Source organism: Xiphophorus hellerii, chromosome 4 (genome assembly GCF_003331165.1).
Source record: "Xiphophorus hellerii strain 12219 chromosome 4, Xiphophorus_hellerii-4.1, whole genome shotgun sequence".
NCBI lineage: Eukaryota > Metazoa > Chordata > Actinopteri > Cyprinodontiformes > Poeciliidae > Xiphophorus > Xiphophorus hellerii.
Window position 1 is genome coordinate 15,938,623 of NC_045675.1, and position 14,713 is coordinate 15,953,335.

At 37.3% G+C, this 14,713-nt stretch overlaps 1 protein-coding gene across 1 annotated transcript in view; it reads right to left on the reverse strand.

Annotated features, from left to right (window-relative positions):
* Positions 1-14,713, reverse strand: part of prtga (protogenin homolog a (Gallus gallus)) — a 38,548-nt gene that overhangs the window by 15,864 nt on the left and 7,971 nt on the right. The window contains exons 3-10 of the mRNA XM_032561527.1: positions 10,361-10,505; positions 9,965-10,098; positions 8,333-8,629; positions 8,092-8,251; positions 6,710-6,957; positions 5,584-5,748; positions 3,531-3,836; positions 2,379-2,567 (exon numbers count right to left, since the gene is read on the reverse strand). Of these exons, the coding sequence (XP_032417418.1) occupies positions 2,379-2,567; positions 3,531-3,836; positions 5,584-5,748; positions 6,710-6,957; positions 8,092-8,251; positions 8,333-8,629; positions 9,965-10,098; positions 10,361-10,505 (1,644 nt within the window). The remainder of the gene's footprint in view (positions 1-2,378; positions 2,568-3,530; positions 3,837-5,583; positions 5,749-6,709; positions 6,958-8,091; positions 8,252-8,332; positions 8,630-9,964; positions 10,099-10,360; positions 10,506-14,713) is intronic.

The window sequence follows — 14,713 nt, forward strand, 5'->3', positions numbered from 1 at the left end:
AATAAAAAACATTTTACCTACTGAGGAAATGTTGGACGAACACTTTAGAGGAATATTTTTTATTTCAAAGAAAAGTGTCTCTTGCTGTTTATTAAGTAAAATATTTAGATAATTAACAGAGAGGATGTGGGATGACCACAGGTGGGTTTGGTTTTTAAGTAATTTTGTTGCGTGAAATCGATGACAACCCTCCATATTTTCCATTCCAATAATGTGCAACTTTTCAGCCTCTTTCCCATTTATTTTGCCAATTTAATGAAAAAAATGCATCCACATTTTGTCGTATTCAAGCAAAAATAACATACATTACATTATGTTTTAACCTTACAACATTGCATACTTTACATTTACATCTGGTTGTACCAAGTGCTGCAGCTCAGAGAGGGAGTTCTCAGACCTGCCTATTGTTTGGGCAACAACTCATTTGGCCAAGGGATGCATTTCCTTCAGGTCCTGGCTAATAAACCCTCTTTGTGGCTCTGAAAGCCAAACACAATGAGACTCTTTGATCTCCGTGCTCCTCAAGCAAAACTGCTCAAAGCAGTCATAAAACACGTGATAAATCAGCCTCCACAGAACAGCTTTCTTCTTTTTAACACACAACCCTGCAAGAGCCTTTTAGCAAACAGGAACAAAACAACTATTCTCTTCATTTCAGCTATATCTCCATTATTTATTTACCGGTAGCCAGTTGCTACATTTAAAATACATTTTATAGTAAGAAAAATATCCAAAAAGCATAATTACATTGGTATAAAACTTAACATATTCAGATATTGCCAGTTTTCTACAGCCTCTTAAGTACATTATGACTCTTGCTAATGATTTTCAGCTATATTTAACACCAGCTGTGATTTACTGTGGCTTTCTGATCTCCTACAATCACAGAGCTTCCTGATTTACAAGTTAGCCACTGACCAGCTGGCTGACCCCTTTGGCCACAGATGGTCAGATGTCCAGCACACTGGCCGGAGCCCCCGCTCCTCTTTCAAACAAAACACAGAAAATAAATCTGACCTAAAGGGCCAGAAAAGCTCCGATGTGCACCCAAAGTCTATTCAGCAGCCACAGAAAAGCCCCATGCAGAAATACTGCTCAGAGGTGAAAGGTCACGGAAGTGGGATGTGGTTCTGTTCTCTCTCTAGACCCGGAGAACCTCTGGTCAACACATGACAAGACTTGAGCCTATTAATCATTCACAAGTTTGGGTGTCAACAAACACGACGACTGCTTCCACCTGAATCCAAGACTTTTTCTGAGATTATGTTAAGTTGGAGAGAATGTGGAGGGAGATCAAGATGAGGGTAAATTAGGGTTATAAATAAAATCTCTACTTTTTTTTCCAACTAGTTCTGGTTTTAATTGATTTATTTTTCTGAAAATGAATTTACTTATGACAGAAAATATTTTCAAACAGTGGCTTTTATTTCAATCATCCCTTCTTTGAGTTTTACGATGGAGTAAGAGGCTCAGGCTAAAATATTTGTTGTTTTAATTACGAGAATAAGTTCATGATATTAGAATAAAGACGCAATTTTACCAGGTGAAAGTTTTAAAATTACGAGAGAAAAGCTGTTTTAAGAAGAAAAAACATTGGATAATTGTTGCTTTTTTTTGTGTTGGAGTTCTCCACTTCTTAATTCTCCAAATATTATGACTCTCATATTATTTTGACTTTATTCTCATAAAATGAAAATTCTTAGTCTGGCCCTTGTATGTTGTCAAAGAGTTGATCTGAATTCAAAGTCCAAATAAACAGAAGCTCTAAAAAATGCCTGTCAAACAAGATGAACGCTTTGAACTATGGAAACCTGAAGAGCGCAATAGTGAAAATAAATCTAGATTTACAAAAAAAAAATAATTAACCTTCAAAAACCAAAGATTTGATTCATTGATAAAATCGATTTAGCCCAACAGCAGAAGCAAGGAGACAATCCAGACTTGAACCTCATCACTAAAGACAAATTGTTAAAATGACCAGTGGAAACATGCAAACAATTAAAAGAAGGGTTTGATTGCTGCAATAATTCCTCTAGCTGTACATTTGTAGTTAAACCTAAACCAAACTATTTTAGTTTGGTCTAGGTTTGGTCTCTTTGAGAACTGGAGAGCTTCCTGAGGAGAATAATTTTGGACGTGTTTCCATCACTAAAACTGATGAAAATGATGAAGTGATGAAGCCAGTAAGTGGGCAATAGACAAATAAAACCAATATATAGGTTCAATATACCTCAGGCTTTACCCTTTTTTAAATTCCAGAGTGTCTTTTTAAGGTTTAGGACACAATAAAAACAGATCTCCCTGAAATAGTGAAAGGATAATTAAAGGAGTCTTAGTCTACGTAAAAAGCAAAAAGTAATATCTGAAGCGAAACTCACCAAGGCCTCCAATGGTGTGTTTGTGAGCGGAGGCCTGCAGCTGGAGTGGAGCGCTTTCCGGCTGACTTTCCTCGTGGTAGAAGAGCCTGTAGCCGCGCACGCTGGCCGAGTTCCTGGGCGTCAGATGCCAGCGTGCTGAAATGGTGGTGCAGTTCAGAGGCTCCAGGTACAGCTCAGGAGCAAGAGGAACTGCACAGAGACAGAGTTAGAAGCGCCTACGTATTAAAGCAGGATATCGGAAATGTATTTACCAAGGTTTTACATCATTTTATTCTCTGTCAGTCAGAATAAGCTGTGCCATTCTGATTCACAGAACACACCCAGTAATGTTCGTTCTTCCTCTGATGACTTTGAACAAGGGAATTTTAAAGAACCCCACAAACTTGATCCAAAATCGAGCCAAAATCGACTCCTTGATGTAAACGCATGGTGAAAATTAATTTTGTTCAACACCAAATTAACTATTTTGATAAAACTCTGTGCAAAGCGTTGTTTGACCAAGGATTGATGACGTTCTTGGTCAAACAACACTTTGGTCAAAGGATTGATGCCGTGTTTTACGTGGAAATGTTGATATTTCTCCTCAACAAGTCTGCTTCCACAATCCGGTTGTTGTGTCCACACGAGACATGAATGCTTTTGAGGAACTTTTATAGTGACACAATGCATAATTATGTACAATTGTACGATTCTTTACTAACTTTAATAATCACACCTGCCATAGCAGGGAGTGAAATTAATCTAATGAAACGCTCTTTTAATAGACGGTAAATTGCGAAAATAACTTATTAGATATTGAAAGTTCCAGTTGTTATGGATAAACGGGCAAATATATTTAGTCACAGGATATTTAAAGAACTGCGTGCAATTAAAATAAGCAAAAAAAATACAGGCGGAGATTTGAAACTTAGGTGTAAAAGGGTTAAAGATGACTAGTAAAAAATAATCTCAATTATTAGCATTTAAAAGTATGTCCTAATAGTTTGTTTCTTTAGGAACTAATACTGAAACCCTAAAAACATAAACCTAAAGCCTGGAAGTAGCTAATTCATTATCTGAACAACATCACAGGTGCAACAATCATAAAGCTTTCACTAAAATGTAGGAGCTTTATGTCCTGCTTGAGTCTCATGACGAATCAAAATGGTGCACCTTGAGCACTCGATGCCTTTGGAGTGCGGTGAGACGTCCAAGCGGACTGCTCTCCCCACCCTACACCGGTGGCAGCAACAAGTCGCAGAAGGTAGATGGTGTCCGGCTGCAGGTTCTCCAGGAGATGTTGGGTCTTCTCTCCAGGCAGCTCTATTTGCGATGCTGCGCTCTCCGAACTGGTGCGATAGGACAGGCGGTAGCTCGAAACGCGCCCACGACTCAGCTTCATTGGAAGAGGTTGCCATGACACCTGAATGTCTGTGGGGCTGCGGCTGGTCAGGCTGATCTCCGGCGCCCGGAGAGGAACTGTGAAAGGGAAATACAGAAATAGATTGTGAAACAAATGGTTTTCAGAAGTGAAATTAAAGGCAGCTCTAACCGAAAGGTAAAGTTTGGAGCATAAAATAGTTGCACAAAAATAACGAGCTGATATATATGTACAGTACAGACCAAAAGTTTGGACACACCTGTGTGTTTGGTCTATACTCAATACAGACCAAAAGTTTGGACACACTTTCTCATTGAATTCAATGAGAAAGTGTGTCCAAACTTTTGGTCTGAACTGTAAGTCTTAACTAAAACAAATGTACAGTTTCTAACAGTTCAAATTGATAAACTGCTTTTTGGTCTTCCAAGAAAGATAAAATAAACTATTAGCCAGACTTTTAACAGGAAGTTATATGATAGACATTGTTCTTGCTGTACAGATCAATCAAACAAGAAAATTCAAATTCATCTTCTTTTGATATATTAATTGTTATCTAGTTTTAAAGCGATCCAACCTTTGGATTTAACCTTTCACCTACTGAGACCCTTTGCTCCTCTCTGCCCACTTTAACTAGCCTGCTGGATTTTATGATTTAGCCAAAATGACTCAGTAGTTTAAGTTTCTTTCTCAAAAATACTAAATGTTTTTCTGACCTTCCAAATTTGTGGTACAGTTTTGCTAAAAAAGAAAAAAGAGAGACCAAAACAACAGTATTTAGATAACCTTTATTTAGGCAACCTGCAAAAGGTCGTCCCTTTCAGGTGCCATAAACAGTAATGTTTTGGTGTATTTGTTGCCATGGTTACACCAAAATCCACTTCTGATTGGCTGAACAGTCTGTCAAGACATTTTCTCTCTCATTGCCCCGATAGGCTGCGTTGCTTTCAAAGAGACAGAAGTAGAAACTTTCATCCTCAATGGAAATCGATCTGATCAACTCGTGAACTTGTGCTTCAGCTTAAAGCTTTATTTTCTACGTTATTTTTATCTATTTCTGAGTGCAACTCTGTAAGATTCCCTTTTTGTTTTTCACATCTGGGTTGTGAAACATTCCCAAGCACGTCGTCCGTTTCTGAATCTAAAGAACCTGTAGACATAAAAACCTGGAATAAAAGAGACCATCGAGTTTTCCTCTGTGTTCAGGTCACTAAGGTAAAGAGACGAGCGTAAAGAAACCAAACATCTCTAACAGTTGTTAGTCCAAGAGCAAAAACAGTGGCAGCACAAGGCCCTTTATAATTGTCCTGAGAGGATTCTGGTGTGATTGTTGGTGGATTATTTGGTGGTTTGTCGTCTTATTACTTTGCTTTTTTGTTATGGAAGTGGTTATTAGTTGATTCATAGCAAGTTATTCAATACAGTCCATTTTATTTATAAAGCACAATATGTTTACCCAAAGTGCTGTACAATAGGGACAGCTAAACCGAGACAATAATAATAAAACAAAACATTAATAGCGGAGTAAGACAGTAAAAAGACTACAGGTGTTATACGATGGAAAACAACAAACCAATTCACATTTTGTCAAAAGCAAAAACAGCAACAGAAGACACTTGCCAAATATTTAATGGCAACTTGTTCTACAATTTTGGCACAACAACAGAAAAGAACCTCTAATGTGATAATTTTTCCTTCTTCTTTTTAGTGCAATCGTCACTAAAGGTATACAATTCATCCATTAGATGCAATTAATTTTACCAGCACGTTATGATACCGAGCTTTAACTGACTTTTAAAAACCAATTAAACTGATTGATTTGTTGATTAAAATGTCTATTGGCCTCACCGTCCTCCAGCGTGTGCTGGAACACGTGGTCCGACATGCGACTGGCTCCCATGGGCATGTAGGCCACCACGTAGAAGGTGTAGTTACGGGCCGGCTCCAGATCATCAATAATGTAGCGAGTCGTATCGTTTCCGATGACTACTTGATATTCCTCGTTGTTTAATCCTGGACAGAAGATTAGATTAGGAGATGTAGAGACTTTATCAAAATCTTCAATCAGATCCAAAAACCTTGGATAGAAAAGAAAGAAAACCAAGTCCATAATTTACATCCAATACCTGCTATAAAATTAATTAGTCTCATTAGGTGTAATGATGTTAAAATTTCCTGAGAGCTACAATCACTTACTGACTAAAATCTGAAAATTCTCAACTAAGATTTGTGGTGCAGAAGAAAAAAAAAAGACCAGCACTGATTCTTGACCTGGTAAACAAAATACTTCAGAGTAAACAAAAAGACTCTCTAAATAGACCGAAAGCCTCAGCAAGCTTCGGTGAAAAGAAACAATGCTTCCCTTTCTGTCAAATCCACACCGTTTTGTTGCCTCGCAGAATACACACTTTTGAGCACTCCATCACACAGACTAATTAGTTCCTCCTTGCTGCAGAGCCTCTCTGTCAACAACCTCAGGTGCAGAGTGCACTGTCTGATACTCTGTCAATGTCAATGGACAGCTATTCTTTCTGAAAGAGACCAACGTGATTGTGTTGAAAAAAAATCTATACTGAGAGCTGAAAATCCCTGACAGATGTCAGGGTTTCAGGGACGAAACAGAAGGAATTTGCTCAGCTCCTGTTTTGACCTCTTTATCCAACACCATGCAGGTGGTCCTTTCTTCAAGTTGAATTCTGTACATTTCCTTTCCAAAGGAAAGTCAGCAGCTTTGTCGTTAAGTACTGTGCATTTTTTTTGGAAATGTTGCAGCGTTTGAATGCGAGTTTTGTCATCAGCGGAAATCTAAAATACTTGAAGGTTTTTGTGCTGCTACAATGCCTTCCCGTTGCTTTTCAGGGTGAATTATCAGCCAGAGAAAAAGACTATCCCTCTTGAAATTCTTGACAAAAACGACGAAAAAAAAAAGGAGAAAAGAATGACTCAGAATCCAAAGTATCAGGACATTATTTACCTTCTGCTTTCATGTAGTGCACAGAATATGCAATAACTTTATCAGAGTTGTACTGAGGTCTGTCCCAAGCCAAGAGGATGGCGGAGCTGGACACGGTGTCAGCTTGGATATTTTTGGGCGCGCTCGGTCGGTCCTCTGACATCACCACGATGAGCCTCGCCATGGACAGGACCGACCCCAGCTCATTCTCTGCCTGGCACTGATAGATGGCATCGTCTTCCAGGATGATCTGGTTGATGACCAGTTTGCTAGAAGATAGAAAAATAAAGATCATAAAACCCGTTTATCTTCACCAAAGTCTCCCCGTTCTAAAAACCTGAAACCAGTGAAGCCGTGAGTGAGTGTCTCTTCGAACATTCAACAGTAGTTGCGTTTCCATCAACCTTAAAATTGCAGCCACTGGAATTATGGAATAAATTTGTTTTTACATCAATTTTGAAAGAAAGTTACGTTTTTGATAAAAGGTTTTTGTGCAAAACTGCAATGGGATCACTTTTTTTTGTTTTTACTTGAACAAGCCTATTCATGTCTGATTTTAATTCCATTTCTTATTTAATGAAAACGCCACAATTGCACAATTGTGTTTTTGCGACATCGGCATAATGTCAAAAAAAGTTTTTCATACATTTGTAATGGAAGTGATTCTTAATCATTTGGCTAAAACATTGGAAAACCAACAAATGTTTTAAAATACAAATAACCTATGCATACTTTAGCTATTTTTTTTGTGGCATTTTTGTATTGAATAAATCCTGCATTAAGTTTCAACAACAGAATGACACAAGTATTGGTAATATTTATTATTTATTCCCATCATTACTTTGGAAACCAAGTATTTTATTTGGTTTAAATCATTTTCCACAAACATCATCAAAGAAATTCTATTAATCCTTTTTTGGTAAACGCTTTATGTTTTGTCTTGCTTTAAAATCTAAAAGCAGAAATAAAATGGTGGTTCTTTAAAAATTAACACAAATTTCCTATTGTAGATACCTGTTAAACATTTTTAAGATGTATTTTAACAAGGAAGTTATGTAAAATGTGTGGCTCTAGACATGTTTATTTGTCTCTGGTTTGTAAAGGTTGCTGACCTCTTTTCTCTGGTGTTGTCGGTCTATAATTACTGTAACAAGCAACGACGGTTAAATAAAGAGCAGGAACACATTATTGGAAAACCAACTAAAATCCAATCTACACTGCTGTAAATTATTCAGTTTCCTTTTTACTGCAGGGACAAAAGTAAATTATTTATTTAAGCAGCTTAGAACTGGTTTACAGCCACTCTTAAAGGATTGTTTTTGCATTCATGTAAACCAAATTGAATTGTCAGGGAAGTCATTTTAAAACACCGAACTTCAGATAAATCTCTGGTAGAAACAGACCTGTGGTACATCTTGATGCGCCCGTTGGAGTGAACTTTCTCTCCGTTCTTGAACCACGTAATCTGAGGCGCTGGCGCTCCCTCGGCTTGGCACACAAAACGAGCAGTGCCAGCGCGCGGACGGGTCAAGCTCTCTGGCCACTCCACGAAGGATGGAGGTGCTTTACAGCGGCACAAAAGCCAAGTTTCAAAGTTATAAATCATCCAAATTAAATTAATATACTGAATATATAAATCTTTACCTAGCACTGTGACGTTAGCTGAAGCAACAGTAAAATTGCGTGTGCCCGGAGTGGTGGCTCTGCACATATAGACTCCGCCATGTTGGGGCTTGATGTCTGTGATGATGAGGTTACCATTGCCCAACACTTTGGTGTTGTAAACATCAATAGACTTGCTGTCTGCGCGGCTCCAGGAGATCAGGGGTCGGGGATTTCCTGTGGCCAGGCACTCCAGGATGGCACTCTGGTGCAGCGATACAGAGACGTTCTGAGGCCCAGCGATGATGCGTGGCCTCTGAGGAAGAATGAGGCCAGGAGCTTGGTAGAGACAAAACACACAGAATCAGTGATTTCATCAAGAGTTTCAGTAAACATGTAAAATTCACATTTTGCATGTTTTTGTTCTACTATTTGAGGTCTACTGCTTCTAAAAGCCGCCCAAGCGCTTAAAAAAAAATATCACATCCCAGTTTTTAAGTCACAATCAACTGGCATTGCACCGTTACCTAGCAACCCAAGCCGAGCTCAGCCCATCACCTAGCAACCAAGCGGAACTCCAACAAGTTTGGTCAGCTGGCAAAAGGCTGCTGGAAAAGACAAGTGTTTTGTTGTGCACTTATGATTCACTATATTTATATAGGCCTGTCACAATAATCAATAAACCAATTAATTGCGTGATAAATTAAAACAACCTCAAATATTTCCACTGGCATGATTTATTGTTAATCTTGTTTTTTCTCTCTTTCTACCAAAAACCAGATGACAGTCTTCACTTTGGTGCTTTGGTCTCAACTAGCCCTTTTTCTGAGGACAATTTTGTTTACAAAGACTTCAAACTTCATTTTATTTGTTGTTTTATTTATTTTGGACATTTAAAATGTTAAAATTTAAAGTTTACTGATCCTTTACAACAAGTGGTTCCCAAAGTGTGGGGCGCTGTGCCATTGCAGGGGGGAGGAGGGGCGGGAAGCGGTATGAATGAAAAAAACCAACAAAAAAACAGTTACACAAAATGTTTCACTGTAAAGATGGTTTGTAGTTTGTTTTGTTGCAACCTGAAGTGTGAAATAAACTTCAGTAAGGTTTGAAAACAAAATATGTGTATAGGTTTATGTGTGGTTGAACGATGTTTGTGCCCAGTTGATTTTATTTTCTTTTTGGGGGGATTTTATTGTGATCCATAGGGGGGCCAGAAGAAAATCTTTGGGAACCACTGCTCTAGAATGTGTTCATGCATTATTATTTTGCCATTACCATTATATTACTTAAAAATGGCCTCAAAACAACAATATTATCATTTATCACAATAGCTTCTGGAACAATTTATTGTCCAGCAAAAGTTGTTGTCATGGCCTATAATATACATATATTATGAATAATTGCACATCTGTTTGCAGCCATTTTCAGGTGCGAGTGTAAATGTTGAGTTGGGGCGTAGAAAGGAGATCAAAGGAGATCTCATCAGAACTGACCAGACTAAAATCTCATAATCTAAGAATGATTTTGTGCAAAAAATGCAATGAACATGTTTTGTACAGCCAGTAGACAAATCCTAACCTGTTCAACGAAGTATAACAAGTCACCTGTCACTTAAAGTGATGCTCTATTCCCAAGATTTATATCAAATAATTTTATCTGTGTGGGTTTACTTACCTGGGGCTACAGTGAGAGTGGCTTCGATGCTTCGCCGCCGGCTGGCGATGTTGGTGGCTATGCAGCGGTAGTGCCCAGCATCTCCTCGCTGCACGCCTTGGATCTGAAGAACGCCGCTGGGCAGGACTGTGATTCTGAATGGCAGGGAAGGAACTACATGTCAGATAACAACTAGAAATGGACAAATAAACCTGATGGGGAACTAATTAATATTCCCTTAGCTAGTTTTGATTGGTAGTTGAGGGGTCAAACTCTGATATATGTGTTGCTTTTTACATGCGTTCTAATCTAAATAGTCCAATTATGTTCAGTCTGCAAACACACTTATTTTCACTATGTTCTAAAAGTATTAAAAAATAACGCACATGATTTTAAACTGTAGATAATGTTGCATACCTGTCAGTGGAGAGGGGTAATGTGACCCGGTTGAACTCCCAAGTGATGATGGGAGGAGGATGGGAACTGATTTTACAGGAAAACCTGGCAACCGAACCCTCAGCCACCACTACGGACGACGGCTGGAGTGCAAAAGATGGCATACCTGCACAAAAGAATGGAAATAATAATAAAAAATGTTTTACCCTGTATTTGAGTCTTGGAAAAGGGATGCTTTAGTAGCATGTTGTAGAAAAAAGAAGGAAAATCCATTCTAACTCTGCAAAGTTTTCCTTTGTATTATTGTTGTGTTGTACAAAAGTACCGGTAAATCTCACTGAGGATGTCTTCAATCTTTGCTGTGAAGAAGCAAGCACAACTGAATGCAGGTAAACAAAAATAAGGTTTGATGGTTCAAGTGATTCTGTATTGAATTCAGTTCTTTTAGCAGTAGTTCCAGTAGTTATTACTGTTTTAGTACCTTTTTTAAAACATAAACTGTCTGAGAAAGCATTTTTTAATCTCAAACTGTATCACAATTATCAAAACTATTCAATACAGAAAAATATTGATTACTTTCTTGCCTTGATTCAGTTAAAACGTCATTCAGCAGAATAAATAATGCTTTTTTTACAACAGTTTTGTGCACAAACTTTGAAGTGATCCATGCTGCTTTTTACGTGATGAACGTGAAGGGGGCGCTCTATTTGGATATTAGATTTACACTGCAAACACATATACTGATTTGGCAGTATAATTCGATATGCAAAATCACATATACTGCAGATTTTGCAGTATTTGTGAGAACCAATGAATCTCCACTCGCTTTTAAGTTGAATTCATTCAGCTTCACTTCATATGTAAAAAAAGACTCAACCAAGAAAATAACGTTATAAAAGACAGTCAAATGAAAGATAGCTAATGTACATTGAATTAAAAATGTTTAGGTGATGAACTATGAACATGAATTAAGTCATTTAAAGCTGGCTGAACTGATTATAAAACTAGTTCTTATTAACACAGCATTGATTTGCAGCATCCGTCAGTCAGTCAGTCAGTCAGTCAGTCAGTCAGTCAGTCAGTCAGTCAGTGGACGTCGTGCCGTAAGACCTAAAGCCAGAGACGAGCCGCGTGCTGCAGGAAGGTGTTGACTGCAGTAGAACAGCTACATCCTGCATGGATAAAGTTTCCCTGAAACTGAACCTGGGTCAACAACCAACTGACCCACGTAAATGAGACCCACTGGGAACTATCAGCAAGGCCTTTTGTGCAACCACAGAAACGAAGGGAAAAGAAACAGAAAAAATACAGCAAAAGGAACAAAACGATGGAAGAAAAGTTAACAGAGATGCTTCAGTCTTACAAATATTTAAGTTGCTTTTTCTATTTTTGTCAGAAAAACACCAACGGATTTCTGAGTTGTAAAGCTCTTTATAAATGTAGATATAACTTGGAGTCCTTTTATTCTCAGAATCTGCATCAGAGACACAGCAAACAAGTAAACGAAATCAAAACGAAGATGTGTTCAAATTACATTTCCTACACATCAGAAACAGTTTCTAGTGCAAAAATCTACACTTGAAATAAGACAAGGCAAATTTGAAGTCAATAATGACTTATTATTGATTTAAAAATGTTTTGTCACGTAAAAATAAGTGACAGATTATTGTCTTCTAAGTGAAACTAGTATTTTTTAATCAATATTAAAGAATTACTGATTAAAACGAGCTCTGGTAACTTTCAGAAAAGTTACTTGTAAGTTAGTTTTTATTTACACTATAAACTGGACAAAAAAAACACAGTAAAATTTGTAAATCGTTTTTTTTCTGACACATCGCTACCTCTGCTTTTGAGAAAGCTGTGCAGGAAATTCGTGTGCTGCAGTAAACGCAGCGTGCTGAGCGCGGAGGAATGATGGATGTCTCTGTGTAAGCAGCGCTGCCAGGTGTTATGGTGCTAAACAGCAGGAGAGCTCGGACTTCCAAAGGAAACAAAACAATAAATTATGACATTTACAAGCCTGACAGCAACTTTCTTATAAATCACGCTGACATCCACGGAGGGAAGAACAGCACAGTTCAAACAATAAACGTTTTATACAGGTTCGATTTGGTTCTGTTTGGACATGAGGCAAATTGTGGCCTGGATCAGACGTCCTCCTCACTCTGGTCCCGTTTAATCAAATTAGTCCTGAGCTGTTAGCGCGTTAGCTTCAGCTCCTCAGAGGCTGTTTGATGTGACGATGGAGGTGAGAAAAGGCCTTTCTGACCGACAGACCCACCATGTGTTGACGAGACGTGGCTACAGGCTATGAGCTCTTCTCATCCTACTCTACCTATTCTACAGGGAACAGTATTGAAAAACACAGGACGGTTATTGATTACTGGTAACCTATTAAGGCGAGATGGAAAGAAATCGATCTGAGCTTCTTTGTATATATTTCAACAAATTCTATTTTATTATTTCAGTAAATTTTAAAGGATTTAGAGGCATTAAGTTATGCTTTCTTTCCTCTTCTGTCTGCAGAACACGCTTATTTTAGTAAACGTAAAAGCCTTTAAAGGTATTAAGTGTTGCTTTTTCTTTTTTCTTTTACTTTTTATGTCTGTAAAACTTGCTTAGTTTTACCACAACAAAAACAAAAAATTTTGAACTCAATCTTACCCACACAAAAAAAACAGGGAGGTTATTGATTATTGATTACCTCTTAAGGCTATCAATAAGAAATCTATAGGATCTGAGCTTTTTTGTATTTGTTTCAACAAATTCTAGTTTATTCTATTATTTCAGTAAATTTAAAAGAATTTAAAGGCATTAAATGCTGTTATTTCTTTTCACTTTTTTTTCTTTTTCTGTCTGTAAAACTTTCTTAACTTTACTAAAAAAAAAATAAACTTAACATTTTGAACTCAACCCCACAAAAAAAGAAAATAAAAACACAGGGACATTTATTGATTATTGATAAACTATTAAGGATAGGTGTAAAAAAAAAATCAATACGATTTGAGTTTCTATGTATATATTTCAACATATTTTATTCTATTCTATTATTGTAGTAAATTTAAAAGCATTAATTGCTACTTTTTTCCATTTGCTGTCTGTAAAACTTGTTTACTTCAGTAAATCTAAAAGCATTTAGAGGTATTAGGTTATGTTTTCTTTTCTCTTTTTCTGTCTCTAAAACTTGCATAACTTAACTAAAATGTGCAAAAACAAAAGTTTTGATTAAACATTTTGAACTCGGCTCCACTCAAACAGAAAATAAATACCTCTGCCATTTCCTCAAAAGCTTGAAGAAACAGTTCTGACCATCTGCCCCTCTCTGCAGTCTCACCTCTCACCTCTGACCTCCACAAATCCTGACTAACACTCGCTCAGGCAGCTCCCAATTTGACCACCCAAACCAGTCCTGGTGCTCACTGCTGCTTCACTTAAACCTTTCATTAAAGGATTTAAAATGTGCTTTGTGAAGCAAAACAATCAACCAGCTGCAAAATATTATTATATCAAAATTAGATTATTCAGTTTTAAAGCTAAAACATTGTTCTTTGTGCTATTTTTAGGAATAAAAAGATGCCTCAATGACAAAAGAAATACAAAACAAAGTCTTTCTGGATTATTTTACAACTTGATCACCCGTCAGTCTAAACTAAAATACCAAAGTGAAGCATATCTACCAAAATACTGTAGACTTCAGATGGTGGCAACTCAACAAACTAGCCAACAAACTAAAGGTCAGCGGAGAGGTCAAGCCCAAACAAACGTCCTCTGCAAATGGCAGGAATTAGTTCAGCCCTCTCTCCTCTAGTCGCTATGGTTCGTTCATTAGGAAGCATCACAACTTATGTAAATAATTATTTCTGCTAAATACAAAAATTTCTCATCTTTTTTTGCTTCTGTTCTGTTCTGAACCAGTCGATTACAATTTTCTGGCGTTGAAGGGAAATTTGGTTTGTTTACTCAAGGGGCTGGATGATAAATCGACTTTATCAATCAATCAACATTTTTGGTTTTTGAAGATTTAATTTAGGGAAAATCTGGATTTTTTTTCACAGATTCTTTGGGAATGCATCATTCAGAGTGATGTCACCACGTCTGACGGCCGCCATCTTGTTCAACTAGCGTGTTTTACCGCTTTTATCTATTTGGCCTTTTAATTCAGGTAAACTCTACCACAAAACATCAGCGCCAGGCTACAATTAAGAAAACAAAGTGTGTGTGTGCAAGAATAAAGGTACAAAAACACAATAACACGAGAATGGAGTCATGTGAAAATAAAGTTCAAATAATGCGAGAATAAAATGTCAATTTTACCAGAATAAAGCTGTAGAAGAATGAAATATTAATCTTATGAAAATATAAATAAATAAAACG